Source organism: Trachurus japonicus, chromosome 23 (genome assembly GCF_045865225.1).
Source record: "Trachurus japonicus isolate A0001 chromosome 23, Traja_1.0".
Lineage (NCBI taxonomy): Eukaryota > Metazoa > Chordata > Actinopteri > Carangiformes > Carangidae > Trachurus > Trachurus japonicus.
Genome location: NC_140929.1, coordinates 362,501 through 386,878, shown reverse-complemented (window position 1 = coordinate 386,878; position 24,378 = coordinate 362,501). Strand labels below are relative to the sequence as shown.

Genomic DNA, 24,378 nt, shown 5'->3' with positions numbered 1-24,378 from the left:
ATAAAAGCAAAATTTGAGTGGAATTGTGCAAATTATGATACAAGCATGAAATTTGGTGTATTTGTTCTTGAGAGGCTTCTGATCAAATTTGTCTGATTGGACGTTTGAAAATCCAAGATGACGGCCATTATTCAAGATGGCTGCCAAATCATAAATCACTATTTTTATATTAATGTGTGTAGTTTTTATTTTATTTTATTGATCTTGGGGTCAATTCCTATATTTTCAAGTCTGTTGAGTTGGATTTTGTGATTTTATACAGGTACAGCGCCCAACAGTGTTTTTCAAACTGTGGGGGGCGCCAGAGGTTTTAAGGGGGGGCATGACGTGAGAAAGAAAGAACTGTAAACATTAAAACAAAAGATGAGTGAAGTATCACCTGCACTAAGGGCTCAATGATTAATGCATTTGCAATTATAATGCAATATGATCAAATGTGATTTTGTTACACGCAGGCTGCGATTCTGCTCTAGTGTTATTTATCATGCAAACAAGGAGGGATGGGGCTGTCGGTGAGGAGAGAAGGCAACAACGCCACACTGTAACACTGGTACGTGTTTTATGGCTGAATGTAGCACTATGTTGGCCCTGGAACTATTCCAGTTAAAAAAACTAGAGCGTCAGGTATGCTGCTGAGCGACAGGTGTGCCGCACCGCGTCAGGTATGCTGCTGAGTGACAGGTGTGCCGCACCGCGTCAGGTATGCTGCTGAGTGACAGGTGTGCCGCACCGCGCCAGATATGCTGCTGAGTGACAGGTGTGCCGCACCGCGTCAGGTATGCTGCTGAGTGACAGGTGTGCCGCACCGCGTCAGGTATGCTGCTGAGTGACAGGTGTGCCACACCGCGTCAGGTATGCAGCAGGACCAGCGCTACAGCGTCCTACAGCGTCCTTCCGCATACATTTTAGCCCGGTAGCTACCAGTTTTTGTTTTTTTTTAATGACTGGAGCACAAGCCGAGGTTTCCTCTGCTACAGCTGAACAGCTTTGTTCATCTCGTACGTGATGTGCGCGTTACTTATTGTGCAGATCAGGTGCATGCTTCTCGAAGCTCCTCTTCCTGGTTCGTCAAATTTGACAAACCGGGAAGAGGAGCTTCGAGAAGCTTCTGCTACAAACAAGCTTGAAATATAGACTTATTTAATTTTTTGTTGTCTTTTTGTTACGAAGACAGTTGGTATCCATTTGCAACTGTTATATCAACATGCACTGCTACGCCAAGACCGAGAAATTTCAATTTTGGGTGAACTATCCCTTTAAAACATGAGTTTTAACAATGAACCTAAAACGACTTCCTTGTGACCAGCAGCTGAGACTCCGTGGCTACTTCCTGCTTCCTGTTTCCTGGCTGTGATGTCATGACCATGTGAGCGAGCTGCTGTTGCCATGGACGACGGGATGAAGACGCAGCTGGTGAGCGCCATCCACCTGCAGGAGGTGGCGCTGCAGGAGAAGCCTGCAGACGGCGCGCAGGGCAACAACGACCACGATGACAAGGGTCAGGCACCGATCAGTCGTCAATAATCAATAACTATCAGCTGTGACCTCTGACCTCTGGCTTAAAACTCAAAATCTTAGCAAGAATATTTGTCTTATTTCTAGTCAAAACAAATCTCATTCTACCTAAAACAAGTATATTTATACATATACACACATTATACATAAAAAGCAGCTTGTTTTTAGACACTTTTTACTTTTTTCAAGCTGATTTTCACTTTGGGTATTTATTTGGGTGATAAATAATGTATTGTAACAGTCTGAAACAGTGCGAGGAGGAGATGCTACATCTGCCAGATGTGTTGAAATGTGCCTGAAGTTTGTCTTAAAAAGCTTTGCCTTATCGGAAGCCGAATGCACAGAGAAGATTTTAAAGGTTTGTTTATGTTTATGCTCGTTGTCTTTTAGTTGTTTGATTTTACTTTGCTTTGTGTTTTATTTGTTTTTGGTCCAGTCAACGGTTTAAAAGTAAGTGACTGTTTATGAATTCTTTATGGGCTGGAACAGTCAATAGCATTTCCATTCAGTGTTGCTTTTCCCATCCATCCAAAGATGCACTTTATGGTTTGTTCTACAGATCAGCATTGACAAAATATCTCGTAAAAAAAAAAAAGCTTAGTTAAAGTGTTCAATTCAAATACAAACTTGACATTATTTTTATTTTAGAGAGATTTAGAGTATGATTTCAATTTTGTTTCATATTTGTTCTCATTATTATCCACCCAAGATCTTCCACAGTCTTTTGGTTCATTTTGTATTTAAAAAAAGAAAAGGAGAAAAAAAAAGCAGTTTAAAGAAATCTTGTGTAAAGAGGTAAAAATGAAACACCAAAGTATAGTTTACATTTTGTTCAACCTTGTCATTTTCAAGTGCCTTCATCATTTCAAATGTCAATTGTAAAACATAATTTCTACCAGCCTGCTCTCTGGTCTACCACCAAACTTTACCCAAAAATCTGATAGTGGAGCAAGTTTTTCTTTCTTATTGCAAACACAAAAATCTTGCTTTCACTGGCAGATTTTTCTACTTATTTCAAGTGAAAATTAGTTTGTTAGGTGATGAGTCTTATTTTAAGTGGAAAGAGATTAGTTTTGACTAGAAATGAGACATTTTGACAAGAAATAAGACAAATATTCTTGGAGAGATTTTGAGTTTTTACAGTGTGTGTGTGTGTGTGTGTGTGTGTGTGTGTGTGTGTGTGTGTGTGTGTGTGTGTGTGTGTGTGTGTGTGTGTGTGTGTGTGTGTGTGTGTGTGTGTGTGTGTGTGTGTGTGTGTGTGTGTGTGTGTGTGTGTGTGCAGGTCAGACCTACACGGTGGAAGACGCCGTGGAGACGATCGGCTTCGGCCGCTTCCACATCCTGTTGTTCGTCATCATGGGAAGTTCAAACGTGAGGATCGACGATATGACATCATCACCACGGCCGCCTGATGACATCATCGCACCGCCGGAACCACTGACCCGTGTGTGTGTGTGTGTGTGTGTGTGTGTGTGTGTGTGCAGGTCGTCGAGGCGATGGAGATCATGCTGCTGGCCGTCGTGTCTCCTGAGATCCGCTGTGAGTGGCGTCTGGAGGACTGGCAGGTGGCGCTCGTTTCCACGGTGAGTCTTTACATTCAGACTAATTAATGTGTTCATCATCATTAATGAGACCAACATTTATCTCCTAAAAATACTTTAACCAGCCGCTGGTAAACCTCTAAAAACCTGCGGGTAAGTTAATTAGCGATGGTTTTCTCCCCCGGGATGACGACGGAGGTTGGCCGGCCGAGCAGCTCTGCAGACCGGCTGCTGCACTGCAAAAACTCACAATCTTACCAAGAATATCTGTCTTATTTCTTGTCAAAACTAATCTCTTTCCACTTAAAATAAGATTCATCACCTAAACATTAACTTGTTTTCAGATAATTTTCACTTGTTTCAAACTAATTTTCAATTGAAATAAGTAGAAAAATCTGCCAGTTTTTTGTGTTTGCAATTAGAAAGAAAAACTTGCTCCACTATCAGATTTTTCTACTTATTTCAAGTGAAAATCTGCTTGAAAGAAGTAAAAAGTGTCTAAAAACAAGCTGCTTTTTAATGTGATGAGTCTGATTTTAAGTAGAATGAGATTTGTTTTGACTAGAAATAAGACAAATATTCTTGGTAAGATTTTGAGTTTTTGCAGTGTGCCTCTGTGATGTCCCGGTCGCTGCAGAGCTTCACTTCTCTGAAAAACATCGGAGCAAACTTCTAAACAGCCGTCGTTTGGATCAACTGGCCGTAGATTTGGGATCTAAACAGTTACTTTCTCACATGAAAACATATTAAAACTTAATAAAGTTACATAATAACGGCGCTAGAGCGGGAAATAAAACAGCTGTTCACCTGTTTTACAGCTACCGCTACCGGTTGCTGTGAAATGCATTCTGGGAAACTGAATCCCACATTCAGTATGCAGTATACAGTACATACTAACACAGTATGTAGTAGGCCTGAAATGTCTAGTAATTGATAAACAAAATTACTGATAAAAATATTCTTTTAATTAATTATTATTCTTTTTTTTTAATTCTGATTAAAAACACCACACAATCTTAAACAACTGTATTTTATACTTTCACTTTCTCGAATATAAGTCGAATTCCAATAAAATGCAGCGTATACAAATATCTGAGCTGACGCATGACTGACGACCGCGATCACGTGATTGTGGGGCGGCCAGAAATTTGTGACGTCAAAATGGTGTCACGAGCCAAAAAAGGTTGGGAACCACTGTACACTGCAAAAACTCAAAATCTTACCAAGAATATTTGTCTTATTTCTAGTCAAAACAAATCTCATTCTACTTAAGACTTAAGAATAAGACTCATCACATTAAAAAAAAAAAGTAGCTTGGTTTTAGACACTTTTTACTTTTTTCAAGCAGATTTTCACTTGAAATAAGTAGAAAAATCTGACAGTGGAGCAAGTTTTTCTTTCTTATTACAAACACAAAAAATCTGCTTTCACTGGCAGATTTTTCTACTTATTTTAAGTGAAAAATTGTTTGAAACAAGTGAAAATGATCTAAAAACAAGTTCATTTTTAGGTGATGAGTCTTATTTTAAGTGAAGAGGGATTAGTTTTGACTAGAAATGAGACATTCAAACAAGAAATAAGACAAATATTCTTGGAAAGAGTTTTTGCAGTGTAGTAGGCAGTACGGTAGTATGCGGCTTCGAAAACAGCCACAGACAGCTGAGCTCCAGTCCTCAGAGGTCAAAGGTCAAACTGTTCCTGTGTGTGTGTGTGTGTGTGTGTGTGTTAGATGGTGTTCCTGGGCTTCATGCTGTGCGGCGTTCTGAGTGGATACATCGCCGACCGATACGGACGCTGGAAGGTGAAACACACATGAATGAATTTATTTTATTTTATTAATAATAGTTTTTTATTCAGAAAGGCCTATGAATGTTAATTACGAATTGATTTTAACCCTGTCTTATTGTTTTTATTGAGCATGTTTTTATTTCCTTTACCTTGCTTTTACATTTTTAACTTTGTAGCACCTTGAGATCTTGTTGATGAAAAGTGCATTAGAAATTAAATGTATTATTAAAAAATGTATTATTATAACAAAGTTGTTTTGAATTTGAAAATTGAATTTGAACACACAAACAGACACACACAGACACAATGTGTGTGTGTTGGCCTGACTGTGTGTGTGTGTGTGTGTGTGTGTAGGTGGTGTTTGGCGGCTTCGTGTGGAGCGCCTACTTCTCCCTCCTCACCTCCTTCGCTCCGTCCTACGGCTGGTTCATCTTCCTGCGCAGCATGGTCGGCTGCGGCGTCGCCGGCGTGTCGCAGGGGTACGCACACACACACACACACGCACACACACACACACACACACACACACACACACACACACTGACTGTTAAAGACCTGTTGACTTGTGCGTTGCTCAGGTTTGTGTTGAAGACGGAGTTCATCCCGGCCGGATACCGCTCCTACCTGCTGCCTCTGGCCTCCGTGAGTCACTTCCTGTTTCCTTCAAAGTAAAAGTCCTGTGGTCTCCACTTCCTGTTTCCTTCAAAGTAAAAGTCCTGTAGTCTCCACTTCCTGTTTCCTTCAAAGTAAAAGTCCTGTAGTCTCCACTTCCTGTTTCCTTCAAAGTTAAGGTCCTGTGGTCTCCACTTCCTGTTTACTTCAAAGTTAAGGTCCTGTGGTCTCCACTTCCTGTTTCCTTCAAATTAAAAGTCCTGTAGTCTCCACTTCCTGTTTCCTTCAAAGTAAAGGTCCTGTGGTCTCCACTTCCTGTTTCCTTCAAAGTAAAGGTCCTGTGTGCTCCCCTGTGGCCTCCACTTCCTATTTCCTTCAAAGTAAAGGTCCTGTGTGGCGTCTGTGAAAAGTGGCGGCAGTAACGCAGCGAGGAGGAATGGAGCCTGGTCTACCACTGAAAAGGAGAATTGAATTCATTTGACACTTTGACACAGTTTTAGATGGTTGTGACATCGAGTGATAGTGATTACCGATGTGTGTAATGCAACTTTCTCACTTTCTAACTGGCGTTAACATCAGCCTGCTCTCTGGTCTACCAGGATGCTCTCTGGTCTACCAGGATGCTCTCTGGTCTACCAGCCTGCTCTCTGGTCTACCAACCTGCTCTCTGGTCTACCAGCCTGCTCTCTGGTCTACCAGGATGCTCTCTGGTCTACCAGCCTGCTCTCTGGTCTACCAGGATGCTCTCTGGTCTACCAGGATGCTCTCTGGTCTACCAGGATGCTCTCTGGTCTCCCAGCGTGCTCTCTGGTCTACCAGGATGCTCTCTGGTCTACCAGCCTGCTCTCTGGTCTACCAGGATGCTCTCTGGTCTACCAGCCTGCTCTCTGGTCTACCAGCCTGCTCTCTGGTCTACCAGGATGCTCTCTGGTCTACCAGCCTGCTCTCTGGTCTACCAGGATGCTCTCTGGTCTACCAGGATGCTCTCTGGTCTACCAGGATGCTCTCTGGTCTCCCAGCGTGCTCTCTGGTCTACCAGGATGCTCTCTGGTCTACCAGCGTGCTCTCTGGTCTACCAGGATGCTCTCTGGTCTACCAGCCTGCTCTCTGGTCTACCAGCGTGCTCTCTGGTCTACCAGGATGCTCTCTGGTCTACCAGGATGCTCTCTGGTCTACCAGGATGCTCTCTGGTCTACCAGCCTGCTCTCTGGTCTACCAGCCTGCTCTCTGGTCTACCAGGATGCTCTCTGGTCTACCAGGATGCTCTCTGGTCTCCCAGCATGCTCTCTGGTCTACCAGGATGCTCTCTGGTCTACCAGGATGCTCTCTGGTCTACCAGGATGCTCTCTGGTCTACCAGCCTGCTCTCTGGTCTACCAGGATGCTCTCTGGTCTACCAGGGTGCTCTCTGGTCTACCAGGGTGCTCTTTGGTCTCCCAGGATGCTCTCTGGTCTACCAGCCTGCTCTCTGGTCTACCAGCCTGCTCTCTGGTCTACCAGGATGCTCTCTGGTCTCCCAGCGTGCTCTCTGGTCTACCAGGATGCTCTCTGGTCTACCAGGGTGCTCTCTGGTCTACCAGGGTGCTCTCTGGTCTACCAGGATGCTCTCTGGTCTACCAGGATGCTCTCTGGTCTACCAGCCTGGTCTACCAGGATGCTCTCTGGTCTACCAGCCTGCTCTCTGGTCTACCAGGATGCTCTCTGGTCTACCAGGATGCTCTCTGGTCTACCAGGATGCTCTCTGGTCTACCAGGATGCTCTCTGGTCTCCCAGCGTGCTCTCTGGTCTACCAGGATGCTCTCTGGTCTACCAGCCTGCTCTCTGGTCTACCAGCCTGCTCTCTGGTCTACCAGCGTGCTCTCTGGTCTACCAGGATGCTCTCTGGTCTACCAGGATGCTCTCTGGTCTACCAGGGTGCTCTCTGGTCTACCAGGATGCTCTCTGGTCTACCAGCCTGCTCTCTGGTCTACCAGGATGCTCTCTGGTCTACCAGGATGCTCTCTGGTCTACCAGGATGCTCTCTGGTCTACCAGCCTGCTCTCTGGTCTACCAGGATGCTCTCTGGTCTACCAGGATGCTCTCTGGTCTACCAGCCTGCTCTCTGGTCTACCAACCTGCTCTCTGGTCTACCAGCCTGCTCTCTGGTCTACCAGGATGCTCTCTGGTCTACCAGCCTGCTCTCTGGTCTACCAGGATGCTCTCTGGTCTACCAGGATGCTCTCTGGTCTACCAGGATGCTCTCTGGTCTCCCAGCGTGCTCTCTGGTCTACCAGGATGCTCTCTGGTCTACCAGCCTGCTCTCTGGTCTACCAGGATGCTCTCTGGTCTACCAGCCTGCTCTCTGGTCTACCAGCCTGCTCTCTGGTCTACCAGGATGCTCTCTGGTCTACCAGCCTGCTCTCTGGTCTACCAGGATGCTCTCTGGTCTACCAGGATGCTCTCTGGTCTACCAGGATGCTCTCTGGTCTCCCAGCGTGCTCTCTGGTCTACCAGGATGCTCTCTGGTCTACCAGCGTGCTCTCTGGTCTACCAGGATGCTCTCTGGTCTACCAGCCTGCTCTCTGGTCTACCAGCGTGCTCTCTGGTCTACCAGGATGCTCTCTGGTCTACCAGGATGCTCTCTGGTCTACCAGGATGCTCTCTGGTCTACCAGCCTGCTCTCTGGTCTACCAGCCTGCTCTCTGGTCTACCAGGATGCTCTCTGGTCTACCAGGATGCTCTCTGGTCTCCCAGCATGCTCTCTGGTCTACCAGGATGCTCTCTGGTCTACCAGGATGCTCTCTGGTCTACCAGGATGCTCTCTGGTCTACCAGCCTGCTCTCTGGTCTACCAGGATGCTCTCTGGTCTACCAGGGTGCTCTCTGGTCTACCAGGGTGCTCTTTGGTCTCCCAGGATGCTCTCTGGTCTACCAGCCTGCTCTCTGGTCTACCAGCCTGCTCTCTGGTCTACCAGGATGCTCTCTGGTCTCCCAGCGTGCTCTCTGGTCTACCAGGATGCTCTCTGGTCTACCAGGGTGCTCTCTGGTCTACCAGGGTGCTCTCTGGTCTACCAGGATGCTCTCTGGTCTACCAGGATGCTCTCTGGTCTACCAGCCTGCTCTCTGGTCTACCAGGATGCTCTCTGGTCTACCAGCCTGCTCTCTGGTCTACCAGGATGCTCTCTGGTCTACCAGGATGCTCTCTGGTCTACCAGGATGCTCTCTGGTCTACCAGGATGCTCTCTGGTCTCCCAGCGTGCTCTCTGGTCTACCAGGATGCTCTCTGGTCTACCAGCCTGCTCTCTGGTCTACCAGCCTGCTCTCTGGTCTACCAGCGTGCTCTCTGGTCTACCAGGATGCTCTCTGGTCTACCAGGATGCTCTCTGGTCTACCAGGGTGCTCTCTGGTCTACCAGGATGCTCTCTGGTCTACCAGCCTGCTCTCTGGTCTACCAGGATGCTCTCTGGTCTACCAGGATGCTCTCTGGTCTACCAGGATGCTCTCTGGTCTACCAGGATGCTCTCTGGTCTACCAGCCTGCTCTCTGGTCTACCAGGATGCTCTCTGGTCTACCAGGATGCTCTCTGGTCTACCAGCCTGCTCTCTGGTCTACCAACCTGCTCTCTGGTCTACCAGCCTGCTCTCTGGTCTACCAGGATGCTCTCTGGTCTACCAGCCTGCTCTCTGGTCTACCAGGATGCTCTCTGGTCTACCAGGATGCTCTCTGGTCTACCAGGATGCTCTCTGGTCTCCCAGCGTGCTCTCTGGTCTACCAGGATGCTCTCTGGTCTACCAGCCTGCTCTCTGGTCTACCAGGATGCTCTCTGGTCTACCAGGATGCTCTCTGGTCTACCAGCCTGCTCTCTGGTCTACCAGCGTGCTCTCTGGTCTACCAGCGTGCTCTCTGGTCTACCAGGATGCTCTCTGGTCTACCAGGATGCTCTCTGGTCTACCAGGATGCTCTCTGGTCTACCAGCCTGCTCTCTGGTCTACCAGCCTGCTCTCTGGTCTACCAGGATGCTCTCTGGTCTACCAGGATGCTCTCTGGTCTCCCAGCATGCTCTCTGGTCTACCAGGATGCTCTCTGGTCTACCAGGATGCTCTCTGGTCTACCAGGATGCTCTCTGGTCTACCAGCCTGCTCTCTGGTCTACCAGGATGCTCTCTGGTCTACCAGCCTGCTCTCTGGTCTACCAGGATGCTCTCTGGTCTACCAGGGTGCTCTCTGGTCTACCAGGGTGCTCTTTGGTCTCCCAGGATGCTCTCTGGTCTACCAGCCTGCTCTCTGGTCTACCAGCCTGCTCTCTGGTCTACCAGGATGCTCTCTGGTCTCCCAGCGTGCTCTCTGGTCTACCAGGATGCTCTCTGGTCTACCAGGGTGCTCTCTGGTCTACCAGGGTGCTCTCTGGTCTACCAGGATGCTCTCTGGTCTACCAGGATGCTCTCTGGTCTACCAGGATGCTCTCTGGTCTACCAGGATGCTCTCTGGTCTACCAGCCTGCTCTCTGGTCTACCAGCCTGCTCTCTGGTCTACCAGGATGCTCTCTGGTCTACCAGGATGCTCTCTGGTCTCCCAGCATGCTCTCTGGTCTACCAGGATGCTCTCTGGTCTACCAGGATGCTCTCTGGTCTACCAGCCTGCTCTCTGGTCTACCAGGATGCTCTCTGGTCTACCAGGGTGCTCTCTGGTCTACCAGGGTGCTCTTTGGTCTCCCAGGATGCTCTCTGGTCTACCAGCCTGCTCTCTGGTCTACCAGCCTGCTCTCTGGTCTACCAGGATGCTCTCTGGTCTCCCAGCGTGCTCTCTGGTCTACCAGGATGCTCTCTGGTCTACCAGGGTGCTCTCTGGTCTACCAGGATGCTCTCTGGTCTACCAGGATGCTCTCTGGTCTACCAGCCTGCTCTCTGGTCTACCAGGATGCTCTCTGGTCTACCAGCCTGCTCTCTGGTCTACCAGGATGCTCTCTGGTCTACCAGGATGCTCTCTGGTCTACCAGGATGCTCTCTGGTCTACCAGCCTGCTCTCTGGTCTACCAGCGTGCTCTCTGGTCTACCAGGATGCTCTCTGGTCTACCAGGATGCTCTCTGGTCTACCAGGGTGCTCTCTGGTCTACCAGGATGCTCTCTGGTCTACCAGCCTGCTCTCTGGTCTACCAGGATGCTCTCTGGTCTACCAGGATGCTCTCTGGTCTACCAGGATGCTCTCTGGTCTACCAGCCTGCTCTCTGGTCTACCAGGATGCTCTCTGGTCTACCAGGATGCTCTCTGGTCTACCAGCCTGCTCTCTGGTCTACCAACCTGCTCTCTGGTCTACCAGCCTGCTCTCTGGTCTACCAGGATGCTCTCTGGTCTACCAGCCTGCTCTCTGGTCTACCAGGATGCTCTCTGGTCTACCAGGATGCTCTCTGGTCTACCAGGATGCTCTCTGGTCTCCCAGCGTGCTCTCTGGTCTACCAGGATGCTCTCTGGTCTACCAGCCTGCTCTCTGGTCTACCAGGATGCTCTCTGGTCTACCAGGATGCTCTCTGGTCTACCAGCCTGCTCTCTGGTCTACCAGCCTGCTCTCTGGTCTACCAGCGTGCTCTCTGGTCTACCAGGATGCTCTCTGGTCTACCAGGATGCTCTCTGGTCTACCAGGATGCTCTCTGGTCTACCAGCCTGCTCTCTGGTCTACCAGCCTGCTCTCTGGTCTACCAGGATGCTCTCTGGTCTACCAGGATGCTCTCTGGTCTCCCAGCATGCTCTCTGGTCTACCAGGATGCTCTCTGGTCTACCAGGATGCTCTCTGGTCTACCAGGATGCTCTCTGGTCTACCAGCCTGCTCTCTGGTCTACCAGGATGCTCTCTGGTCTACCAGCCTGCTCTCTGGTCTACCAGGATGCTCTCTGGTCTACCAGGGTGCTCTCTGGTCTACCAGGGTGCTCTTTGGTCTCCCAGGATGCTCTCTGGTCTACCAGCCTGCTCTCTGGTCTACCAGCCTGCTCTCTGGTCTACCAGGATGCTCTCTGGTCTCCCAGCGTGCTCTCTGGTCTACCAGGATGCTCTTTGGTCTACCAGGGTGCTCTCTGGTCTACCAGGGTGCTCTCTGGTCTACCAGGATGCTCTCTGGTCTACCAGCCTGCTCTCTGGTCTACCAGGATGCTCTCTGGTCTACCAGCCTGCTCTCTGGTCTACCAGGATGCTCTCTGGTCTACCAGGATGCTCTCTGGTCTACCAGGATGCTCTCTGGTCTACCAGGATGCTCTCTGGTCTCCCAGCGTGCTCTCTGGTCTACCAGGATGCTCTCTGGTCTACCAGCCTGCTCTCTGGTCTACCAGCCTGCTCTCTGGTCTACCAGCGTGCTCTCTGGTCTACCAGGATGCTCTCTGGTCTACCAGGATGCTCTCTGGTCTACCAGGGTGCTCTCTGGTCTACCAGGATGCTCTCTGGTCTACCAGCCTGCTCTCTGGTCTACCAGCCTGCTCTCTGGTCTACCAGCCTGCTCTCTGGTCTACCAGGATGCTCTCTGGTCTACCAGGATGCTCTCTGGTCTACCAGCCTGCTCTCTGGTCTACCAGGATGCTCTCTGGTCTACCAGGATGCTCTCTGGTCTACCAGGGTGCTCTCTGGTCTACCAGGGTGCTCTCTGGTCTACCAGGGTGCTCTCTGGTCTACCAGGATGCTCTCTGGTCTACCAGGATGCTCTCTGGTCTACCAGCGTGCTCTCTGGTCTACCAGCGTGCTCTCTGGTCTACCAGCGTGCTCTCTGGTCTACCAGCGTGCTCTCTGGTCTACCAGCGTGCTCTCTGGTCTACCAGGATGCTCTCTGGTCTACCAGGATGCTCTCTGGTCTACCAGCGTGCTCTCTGGTCTACCAGGATGCTCTCTGGTCTACCAGGATGCTCTCTGGTCTACCAGCGTGCTCTCTGGTCTACCAGCGTGCTCTCTGGTCTACCAGCGTGCTCTCTGGTCTCCCAGCCTGCTCTCTGGTCTACCAGCGTGCTCTCTGGTCTACCAGCGTGCTCTCTGGTCTACCAGCCTGCTCTCTGGTCTACCAGGATGTTCTCTGGTCTACCAGGATGCTCTCTGGTCTACCAGGATGCTCTCTGGTCTACCAGGATGCTCTCTGGTCTACCAGCCTGCTCTCTGGTCTACCAGGATGCTCTCTGGTCTACAAGAATGCTCTCTGGTCTACCAGGATGCTCTCTGGTCTACCAGCCTGCTCTCTGGTCTACCAGCCTGCTCTCTGGTCTACCAGCGTGCTCTCTGGTCTACCAGGATGCTCTCTGGTCTACCAGGATGCTCTCTGGTCTACCAGGATGCTCTCTGGTCTCCCAGCGTGCTCTCTGGTCTACCAGGATGCTCTCTGGTCTACCAGGATGCTCTCTGGTCTACCAGGATGCTCTCTGGTCTACCAGGATGCTCTCTGGTCTACCAGCCTGCTCTCTGGTCTACCAGCCTGCTCTCTGGTCTACCAGGATGCTCTCTGGTCTACCAGCGTGCTCTCTGGTCTACCAGGATGCTCTCTGGTCTACCAGCGTGCTCTCTGGTCTACCAGGATGCTCTCTGGTCTACCAGGATGCTCTCTGGTCTACCAGGATGCTCTCTGGTCTACCAGCCTGCTCTCTGGTCTACCAGCCTGCTCTCTGGTCTACAAGAATGCTCTCTGGTCTACCAGGGTGCTCTCTGGTCTCCCAGCCTGCTCTCTGGTCTACCAGGATGCTCTCTGGTCTACCAGGATGCTCTCTGGTCTACCAGGATGCTCTCTGGTCTACCAGGGTGCTCTCTGGTCTACCAGGATGCTCTCTGGTCTACCAGGATGCTCTCTGGTCTACCAGGATGCTCTCTGGTCTACCAGGATGCTCTCTGGTCTACCAGGATGTTCTCTGGTCTACCAGCCTGCTCTCTGGTCTACCAGGATGCTCTCTGGTCTACCAGCCTGCTCTCTGGTCTACCAGGATGCTCTCTGGTCTACCAGCCTGCTCTCTGGTCTACCAGGATTCTCTCTGGTCTACCAGGATGCTCTCTGGTCTACCAGGATGCTCTCTGGTCTACCAGCCTGCTCTCTGGTCTACCAGGATGCTCTCTGGTCTACCAGCCTGCTCTCTGGTCTACCAGGATGCTCTCTGGTCTACCAGGGTGCTCTCTGGTCTACCAGGATGCTCTCTGGTCTACCAGGATGCTCTCTGGTCTACCAGCCTGCTCTCTGGTCTACCAGGATGCTCTCTGGTCTACCAGGATGCTCTCTGGTCTACCAGGATGCTCTCTGGTCTACCAGGATGCTCTCTGGTCTACCAGCCTGCTCTCTGGTCTACCAGCCTGCTCTCTGGTCTACCAGGATGCTCTCTGGTCTACCAGGATGCTCTCTGGTCTACCAGGGTGCTCTCTGGTCTCCCAGCCTGCTCTCTGGTCTACCAGGATGCTCTCTGGTCTACCAGGATGCTCTCTGGTCTACCAGGATGCTCTCTGGTCTACCAGGATGCTCTCTGGTCTACCAGCCTGCTCTCTGGTCTACCAGGATGCTCTCTGGTCTACCAGGGTGCTCTCTGGTCTACCAGGATGCTCTCTGGTCTACCAGGATGTTCTCTGGTCTACCAGCGTGCTCTCTGGTCTACCAGGATGTTCTCTGGTCTACCAGGATGCTCTCTGGTCTACCAGGATGCTCTCTGGTCTACCAGGATGCTCTCTGGTCTACCAGCCTGCTCTCTGGTCTACCAGCATGCTCTCTGTCTGTGTAGAGATCTCCCAGCATGCTCTCTGTCTGCAGGTCTTCTGGATGCTGGGCTCGATGCTCATCATCCTACTGGGGATGTGGGTGGTTCCGGTTCTGGGCTGGAGGTGGATGATCCGTCTCTCCGTGGCGCCGAGTGTCATCCTCATCTTCCTCTTCAAGGTCAGACGTCTTCCTCTCCTCTCCCTCAGTCTGTGTCTATGTAGCCTACTGATTATTGATCATTGATTATTGATCATTGATTATTGATTATTGATGATTGCTTATTGATCATTGATAATTGATCATTGCTTATTGATCATTGATAATTGATCATTGCTTATTGATCATTGATAATTGATCATTGCTTATTGCTGATTGGTTGTGGCCCAGTTCATCCCGGAGTCGGCCCGGTACCACGTGTCAGCAGGAAACATCGACGCGGCCGTGCGGACGCTGCGGGGAATCGCCACCATGAACGGAGCGGCTCTTCCTCCGGGTCGTCTGGAGGAACCGGCTCAGGTAGGGGGAGGGGCCATGGTGATGTCACACCCACCGACCAATCAGCACTCAGCGTCTCTGATGAGCTCATCGCTGTGAGTCTCTGTCTGTGTTTCAGAGCGAACGAGGAAACTGGAGGATTCTGCTCAGCTCGTCCTACAGGAGGACGTCCCTGCTGCTCTGGTTCTCATGGTAACGGCAGCTACAGACCATAATACTCTACCCACTAGTGGTTCTCATGGTAACGGCAGCTATACAGACCATAATACTCTACCGACTAGTGGTTCAGCTACAGACCATAATACTCTACCAACTAGTGGTTCTCATGGTAACAGCAGCTACAGACCATAATACTCTACCAACTAGTGGTTCTCCTTGAGAAGGTTCAAAGGTCCTAGACTTTTCCTCGAAATTTACCACTTTTTCTAAAAATTTTGTAACTTTTTTTGAGAAATGTCCCCGTTTTTTAATTTTTTTTTTAATTTTAACTTTTGTTAAAGAATTTTTGAAACTTTTTTCAAAAAAATGTACCACTTTTATCTAGAAATTTTGTAACTTTTTTAAAGAAATTAAGAAAGAAAGATTTATATTTTTTACATTGTAGACTTTTTTTAAACGTAAATTTACGACTTTATTCTCGTAAATGTATGACTTTATTCTCGAAGTCTGTGGTTTTTTCTCAATGTGGCCCTAACACTCCATCGTATTGAGAAATGTATCTGTTTTTTCTAGAATTTTTTACTTTTTATTTTTGAATTTTTTTTGCTTTTTTTTGAGAAATATTACAAATTTTTCTCAAATTTTTTTAACTTTTGTCTTTTGAGAAATTTCATCTGTTTTATATATAGAAAGGTTTTTAAAAAAATGTAATGTTTCTATTAATCATCAGTCTGATTAAAATCCCCTGCTGACAGAGGAGATGATGTCAGTGGTTAGAGGTGTGTCATCTGCATAGAGGAGGAGTTATGTGGCGTTCGCTGCCCCGGCGGCGACGTGTAAACCAGGACTGTGTCCCTCAGGTTCGTGGCGTCGTTCTCCTACTACGGCTCGGTGCTGAGCAGCTCGGAGCTGCTGGAGAAGAACCTGCTGTGTGTGACGGACGCTGAGCGAGAGCATCAGGTCCAGCACCGCCAGGAGGACGGACGCTGCTACTGCATCCCCTTCGCACGCAGCGACTACCAGACGCTGCTCATCAGCTGCCTGGGCGAGGTGGCCCGTAAGTCCAGCACCACAACCACAACCACAACCACAACCAGTTTCAGTTTCATTTTATTGACAAGGGACAATGTACATTAATAAAACATTGTAAAAAACAAATGTAAATGCACCCGAAAAGCTTTCATCGCCAGCCCCTCTGCCTGATAGTCTACTTGCCAGCCCATAGGGCCCCATTGTGAACCCGGAAATGTTGAGTACCCCAAAGTTTGACTTGGCTGATCTGGGCAATGTTGGAGTGGTTTTAGGGGTTATTGATGATGCTGAATCCATTTCTGACAAAATTCAAAATGGCTGTCTAAACCGGAAGTGACCAGATTTTAACCGCCAGTGGGCCGATTTTGATGGATTTCAAAATCTGGTCATCGGTTTAGACAGCCATTTTGAATTTTGAAAATGTCAGAAATGGATTCAGCATCATCAATAACCCCTAAAACCACTCCAATATTGCCCAGATCAGCCAAGTCAATTTTGTTGAAATATTGCCCACATAGGCAATTATGCTAATTTATGCTAATTATGTCAGTTATGCTAATTGCCCAATATATATAAATTAGCATCCGGCAGTTTCTGAATACTGGGGACCCATACTATCTATTTCTAACATAAAACTTTGGGGTACTCAACATTTCCGGGTTCTCATTGTTGGCAAGTAGACTATGATGATAAAAGGCAACCTTAAGAAAGAGCAACAATGAGGTAAAATACCAAGACACATTAATAAATATACATACACCGAAAGACCAAAGACACATTCAGTTCACATTAATAAATATACATTTGTAAGATCATAACATACGTTTGCGGTGGCACAAGGTCGTTAGTGCTCTAATATAATCAGTTGTTAGTGCTGCCGTCACAGGGCTTCAGCAATACAGTGTTAAGGAACAGGATTCATTAAACACATCACTATAACTATCTGGTTACTACATATAGGAAGATACATGACAGAATACTCAACGCCTGCTGTACTACAGTAACTATCTGGTCACTACACATACCAGGTCCAGGACCAGGTCCAGGTCCAGGTCTACACCTCTGACTCTGTCCTGTCCTCTTGTCCCTCAGTGATCCCCCTCAACATCTGTCTGCTCAACGTCTGTGGACGCAAGTTGAGTCTGTCGCTGCTGCAGCTGCTGGCGGCCATCTTGTTCATGATGGTCAACATCTGCACCACCATGTAAGAACCTCACAGTCCTGGTCCAGGTCTGACTGGGTCCAGGTCTGACTGCACTGCAAAAACTCAAAGTCTTTCCAAGAATATTTGTCTTATTTCTTGTCAAAATGTCTCATTTCTAGTCAAACTAATCTCTTTCCACTTAAAATAAGACTCATCACCTAAAAATGAACTTGTTTTTAGATCATTTTCACTTGTTTCAAACTAATTTTCACTTGAAATAAGTAGAAAAATCTGCCAGTGAAAGTAAGTTTTTTGTGTTTGTAATAAGAAAGAAAAACTTGCTCCACTATCAGATTTTTCTGCTTATTTCAAGTGAAAATCAGCTTGAAAGAAGTAAAAAGTGTCTAAAAACAAGCTGCTTTTTATGTGATGAGTCTGATTTTAAGTAGAATGAGATTTGTTTTGACTAGAAATTAAATTTTGACTAGAAATAAGACAAATATTCTCTGTAAGATATTTGAGTTTTTGCAGTGTGGTCCAGGTCTGACTGGGTCCAGGTCTGAACCAGGTCTAACTGGGTCCAGGTCTAACTGGGTCCAGGTCTAACTGGGTCCAGGTCTAAGTGGGTCCAGGTCTAACTGGGTCCAGGTCTGACTGGGTCCAGGTCTAACTGGGTCCAGGTCTGACTGGGTCCAGGTCTAAGTGGGTCCAGGTCTAACTGGGTCCAGGTCTGACTGGGTCCAGGTCTAAGTGGGTCCAGGTCTAACTGGGTCCAGGTCTGAACCAGGTCTAACCAGGTCCAGGTCTGAACCAGGTCTAAGTGGGTCCAGGTCTAACTGGGTCCAGGTCTAACTGGGTCCAGGTCTGACTGGGTCCAGGTCTAACTGGGTCCAGGTCTAACTGGGTCCAGGTCTGAACCAGGTCTAACTGGGTCCAGGTCTGACTGGGTCCAGGTCTGAACCAGGTCTGTGTTTCTGTCTCTGCAGGTTTGGCTTCACGGTTCTGCTCTTCCTGCTCCGCTCTCTGGTCTCCATGAACTTCAACGTGGTCTACATCTACACAGCTGAGGTGAGTCCAGATTCTGATCCGGTCCGGTCCGGTGTGGTCCGGTGTGGTCCGGTCCGATCCGGTCCGGTCCGGTCTGATCCGGTCTGGTTGTGTTGTGTCTCAGGTCTACCCCACCGTGGCCCGGTCCCTGGGGATGGGGTTCTGCACCTCGTTCAGTCGCATCGGAGGAATGATCGCTCCCTTCATCGCTCAGGTCAGAACAGAATCCAGACCCGGGTTCAGAGAGTATAATATATAATATATATACCTAATATATACCTAATATACTGTATATACGTATATATTAGGGGTGTGACGAGATTTTTAATGTTAAAACAATGTAAAGCAGAGTTTCCACTACCAGTTACATGACTTTGCACCACTTTCCACTACACAGTTCCAACTCTACTGGACTCGGTTTAGGAGCTTTTCTTTTCAGTCACAGCTGAGTTCTTCATAGTTCCTCCTCAGTAAAAACCAAACCGATCAACCAGGGCGTCCAGCGTTTATCATTAATTAACAACTCTGTCTCTCTCTCGCTCGCTGGTGCACACACACACGCTTACACACACACACGGGCACATGGACAGGTCGCGTTGTGACGGTAATAAACTGCACTAAATCGCGCTAATGTGTTAAAATTACTATCCGCCCCCCATCAGACCGTCCGACGGGGCGGAGGGGGGGTCCGAGTACCCGAGGAAATCCTAGAGGAATCACTGCACATAATATTGTTTGCACTTGAAAAAAATAAAGGAATATTTTATTTTATTTTATTTCTTTTATTTTAACTTTTATACGTTTTAGTTTTAGTTTCAATTTATGGAAGAAGAAGTTTATTAAAAGCTCATGCTGACATCATGCATGTAAAGAGTTATAATAAAACATTGCACACAACACTAATGCATGTGCAAATAAAAGTCTGTTGGTCCAGTCAGAGATTTAGTCTTTATAGTTTTATTAAAATCTCGTCTCGTCTCGTGAGCTGAGTCGTCACACTCCTAGTATATATATATATATATATATATATATATATATATATATATATATATATATATATAAATATATATTAGGTTAAAAACTACAAAGAAGAATAAATAAAAACTAAGACTAAGTGTGTGTGTGTGTGTGTGTGTGTGTGTGTGTGTGTGTACTTCAGGTGCTGATGTCTCAGTCGGTGATTCTGGCGCTCGTTCCCTTCGCCGTCGCCTGCGTCGTCTGTTCTCTGGGAAACTTCCTGTTGCCGATAGAAACGAAGGGACGTGCTTTGTTGGTGAGAAACTACTTCCTGTTTACACTTTGTACAAACTTTATTGATCAGTCGTTTTACATTTTCTTTCTCTCTTGTTTTTTGTTTTACAGCAAAACTCCTGACGAGACGACGTTTGTGTCATTGAACTTGTTACTGAGATGGTTGTGACATCATCACTCTGAACTTCATCTATTCACTAATTCATCAATAAAAGTTCATTCATGTTACAACATTTCTTTTTATTTTTTTATTTTTCCTTTTCTAATCATGTTTTCTATATATTTATATTATAGTTTCATTATATTTTGTTAATCAGAGTCATGACTTTAACTCTGTTGCAATAATAATAATAAACATATATTTGCATAAAGCAAACAGCTTTGTCCTCTCGCTGTTAAAGGTTCATTTAGAACAAATAAAATGTGTAATTCATTTGCAACTAATCAGGTGTCACTATGGAAACATGGGATTCATTCCTCTAGTTATTATAAAAAGTGACAATGGGAGGGGGCGCTAGAGAGCCCGAACAAGATGGCAGCATAGCGTGACAGCTCCCTGCAACTTCGCACACAAAACTGCCCCGAACCTTTGTAACCCCCTAACCCTGGGCTCAGAACAGTTTTAAATATCTTGGGGTGAATGTGGCTTTAAAACTTAAAAATCTTTACCTCATAAATTATGTTCCATTGCTTAAAAAGGTTGGAAAATGCTCCCTATCTAATTTCTCGGACTAATCAATGTAATTAAAATGAATGTCCTGCCCCGCTTTAGTTATTTATTTCAGTCACTGCCCTGTTACTTGGATAAAACATTCTTTAAATCTATAAACAACATTTTGACCTCTTTTATCTGGAAAAATTCCTTGCCAAGAATAGCTTTTAAAACTTGAACAAAGTCCAGAGAGAAGGGGGGACTGGTATTACCAGACTTGCAGATGTACTACTGGGCCGCCCAGACAAAGGGCTTGATTAGCTCGGTGCAAAGACGTAACAATATAAATGCACTACACCAAATAACAAAAACATATGTAGTTTACAACACTCTTCGGGCTTGGCAAGATGTAAATAAGTTTTGTGGGAATTTTGGCAAAATCTCCAGGCTCTCTCCTTTATCCTTAAACCCAGATCTGCCACCATCAGTTGGTGGCTCCTTGTTTGCAAAGTGAAGAGACAACGGTATACGACGTCAATTCCAACATTTGTTTGCCGAGGACACACTCAAGTCCTTTATAGACTTAATGTCAGAATACGAAATCCCGAACCAGGACCTTTATAAATACTTACAAATTCGCCATCTAATAAACACTCTAAAAAAGGAAAAACGCCTGTCTTTGGGGCTGACCAATCTTGAGGAGATTTTGGTGAAATCCACATCATTAAAAGGAAAAGTCTCTGTAATTTATAGTACTTTGTTGAACCATTACAGCTCTTCCTTGACCCCACTTAAGAACATACTGTATGGCAGAAGGATATGGGATGTGCATTTGATGAAGATCAATGGGATACCATATGTCAAAATGTTTTTTCCTCACTGTCGTGTAATAAAATAATCAAACAAAATTATAAATTCATGCACAGGATGTACCTTACTCCACTCCGCTTAAGTAAAATGTTTCCCAACTCATCCCCCAGATGTCATCGTTGTAAAACATGTATAGGTTCAATTATGCATGTCTTTTGGGAATGCAAGGAATTAGAACGTTTCTGGAAAGCGATACATGATCTAACTGTTGGACCTTACACCAACACGGTTCCTCTTTGGTACGGAACTGGACAAGACACTGGACATCACACGCAGGAAGAGGATTATCATAATGTCCTATATAGCAAAGAAGTGCATCTTGCTCAACTGGATTCAACAAAGACCCCCATCATTTAATCTGTTTAAACAAATCTTAAAGCAGAAGTAAGCGATCCGGTGGTTTTGACTAATGCTGCGTTCCAGGCAGGCTTTTGAAACCGTAAATTACAACTTCAAGTCACGACTTACGACTTTGTAGCGTTCCAGGCAACCCACTCGTGTTTCTCCGACCTGTTTTACCTGTGAAAGTCACTATAACGGCCACTCGTAACTTCTGACCCGTGAACTCGTACCAGATCGAACTGGTACCACTTCACAGGTCGGAAAAACACGAGTTACGGGTTGCCCTGAACGCACCATAACAGTCCTCGTCCCTACGTCACCACATTCAGGCGCATCCCTTGGCTGCACACACAGAGAGGACTGCCCCTTTATGCCGTTCTCTCTCCTCATTGGATAAAGGTTGTAGGATACAAGGAAAGTTTTCTCCTGGGCTCAGAGCAGAGCAGAGTGACTGACAGACCCGTGTTTCAGACCAAACACTCTATAGAAGTGATTGCTGTCGGAAGATACAACTATTTAAGACTTAGATTAACACAAAAATATCACTTACTTCTGCTCTAAAGGTACAGTATGTAAGAAATCTAAAGCAACTGGCCGTAAAATCCTCCTAATATGTCACAGAGATTCAGGAATAATGTTCATATAACATGATGAACTCACCAACAACAATAGCACAGCCAGAGTATTCGCATTAAAAATCTTTTTTTGCAGACTGCAAATCATGTTTATGTTTTGAATGTACGTGTTTGCATGTTGCGCCACCTAGCGCTCTCTCCCAGTCACGGCGGCGTCATGGTGTTTCAGCCTCAGTTTAACCCTAACCCTGCTGCTTCCACTGAGCTGCTGCTACGGCTGGGAGGAAAAATTAGATCGCTGTGTTTTGAATTTGACTGCAGTAACTGTTTTTGGCCACTTTCTTACATATTGCACCTTTAAATGAAACTTTAAGACTGGAACAACGCACATACGCTCTAAAAAATAAGGGGGATGCCTTCCTGAGGATATGGGAACCGTTTATGGACCTCTGACACTACCATACCATAATAGGGTTTGACATGGCTACATAACATCCACAAGGATGAAGGGTGAACTGTGACCATGGACTGATCTGATCTGATTTGCTGTATTTTGTTGTTGTTATTGTTCATTTTGGCTGTTTGTTTTTCTTCCCTTATTTCTTTGTTTGATTGTCTGTTATGTCACTTAAATGTAAAAAATAAATAAAAACAGAATTGAAAAAAAAAAAAAAGTGACAATGGGAAAGGTTAATTTATTAAACTACATCCCTGTAAAATCCCTGTAATGTTTTTATTATTATTATTATTTTAACAGTTTTTTTTGGGCAGCTCATCATAAAGGGACTGTACAAGAAAAACAAGTACAGAAATAGACATGGTAACAAACAAGGAAACATTTACATTTTGCAGCTGCATGAAATGACAAATAAAAAGATGAGCACATCATGATGATGATGTGGATACAGGATATACGTATAGTTGTAAAGGTCCATTACGTCTGGGGAATTAAAGTTCTAATAGATTACGTGCAGGGCTTCCAAATGTTCTCAGAGTATCTGAGGAGCTGCGTACTGTGAATCTCTTATTATTATGATCATTATTATTATTATATAGTGAGAATGAAACTGGACCAAGAGAATAAAATCATAAATCAATAATCAGGTATAGATTGAATAACAAGTCAGCAGCTCAACTTCAACTTCAACTTTCAACTTTATTGTCCCCAAAGGGAAATTCATGTTGCAGAAAGGCAAAAAACACAGAACACATAGAGCACATCCACACAAACTCTACACAACATTGAAATGGTAAATACCCCAGAGGGCAAATACCCCAGAGGGCAAAAACCCCAGAGGGCAAACTGGGAGCTGCTCCATACAACCGAGGTAAAATAAATAAATAAATAAGTAAATGGAGTGTATCATAACTGTTTAGTATCAGCTGGAGGATGAAGCTGCAGTTCCGGGCGTCGGCCTGATGGAGGCACTGCTGAGGATGAGGATGAAGATAGATAGATAGATAGATAGATAGATAGATAGATAGATAGATAGATAGATAGATAGATAGATAGATAGATAGATAGATAGATAGATAGATAGATAGATAGATAGATAGATAGATAGATAGATAGATAGATAGATAGATAGATAGATAGATAGATAGATAGATAGATTAGATAGATAGATAGATAGATAGATAGATAGATAGATAGATAGATAGATAGATAGATAGATAGATAGATAGATAGATAGATAGATAGATAGATAGATAGATAGATAGATAGATAGATAGATAGATAGATAATAAATCAGTTAAGGAAAATAAATAGAATACAAATATATCCTGCAATGTCTAGACAACGAATACACACGACAAAGGAGCAACCTAGATACAAGTTAAAATACAGTGCAACATGAATTTAAAGTGATGTAGTACAAAAAACTAAAAATGAGGTACGTTATTGTGTATATTTATGTCCCCCCTCCCCCAGAAAAGGGTGAGGAATTGTACAATGGTCTGAGGAAAGACCTCCTGTGGCGTTCTGTGGTGCACTTTGGTGGATGAGGATGAAGATGAAGATGAGGATGAGGATGAGGATGAAGATGAAGATGAGGATGATGACGATGGTCTCTGGCTGCTGATCTCCTCTCTGTAATCTCGTTAGCTGCAACACTCACAGATTACTGTCTGTTCCCAGGGGGGCGGGGCTTACTGCTCTGTGGCCCCGCCCCCTGACCTCACCTTGTTGGACTGTCTGTGTGTGTGTGTGTACGTGCACTGTGTGTGTGTGTGTCTGTGTGTGTGTGTGTGTGATTAGAGTGGATTAGAGCCGTGGACTCGGAGCAGTGGAGACGTGAGTAGAAACTAAACTACAAACCGACTCTTTGACTTTACTTTTATTTTGAAATGTTTAGAATCAGCTGAAGTGGAGCTTTATTGTGACGGACTGGAGCTGATAATGTGATGATGATTGACACATCCCATAATAATAAACGGCTTTTAGTCTAATAGGCGTTGAACAGGTGATACGTTACCATGACGACCAGCCTGAAGCAGCAGCAGCAGCAGCAGCAGAGTTCAGACGCTCGTTCGTGTTGTTTAGTCTGTTTGAAGATTTTCTAGGAAGCAAATCTGATAAAAACAAGACAGACGAGTGTGTGTGTGTGTGTGTGTGTGTGTGTGTGTATGTGTGTGTGTGTGTGTGTGTGTGTGTGTGTGTGTGTGTGTGTGTGTGTTGGGTCT

The 24,378-nt window shown here is 46.3% G+C and overlaps 1 protein-coding gene across 1 annotated transcript; it reads left to right on the top strand.

Annotated features, from left to right (window-relative positions):
• The first annotated feature begins 1,330 nt into the window (after positions 1 to 1,330).
• Positions 1,331 to 19,472, top strand: svopl (SVOP-like). The gene is made up of 15 exons (XM_085768852.1): positions 1,331 to 1,498; positions 2,798 to 2,886; positions 3,000 to 3,098; positions 4,786 to 4,857; positions 5,199 to 5,323; positions 5,423 to 5,486; positions 14,178 to 14,303; positions 14,514 to 14,642; positions 14,740 to 14,813; positions 15,641 to 15,837; positions 16,905 to 17,016; positions 17,943 to 18,024; positions 18,128 to 18,217; positions 19,163 to 19,276; positions 19,366 to 19,472. Exons 1-15 carry the CDS (start codon positions 1,387 to 1,389, stop codon positions 19,375 to 19,377), a joined length of 1,497 nt encoding a protein of 498 aa, XP_085624978.1. The 5' UTR covers positions 1,331 to 1,386; the 3' UTR covers positions 19,378 to 19,472.
• The last annotated feature ends 4,906 nt before the right edge of the window (positions 19,473 to 24,378 follow it).

Excerpts from the sequence above, each read along its gene's own strand:
- svopl (XM_085768852.1), top strand. The coding sequence starts at position 1,387 with ATGGACGACGGGATGAAGACGCAGCTGGTGAGCGCCATCCACCTGCAG. Across the intron at positions 3,099-4,785 it reads AGGTGGCGCTCGTTTCCACG|ATGGTGTTCCTGGGCTTCAT; the intron begins GTGAGTCTTTAC and ends TGTGTGTGTTAG. Across the intron at positions 17,017-17,942 it reads GTCAACATCTGCACCACCAT|GTTTGGCTTCACGGTTCTGC; the intron begins GTAAGAACCTCA and ends CTGTCTCTGCAG.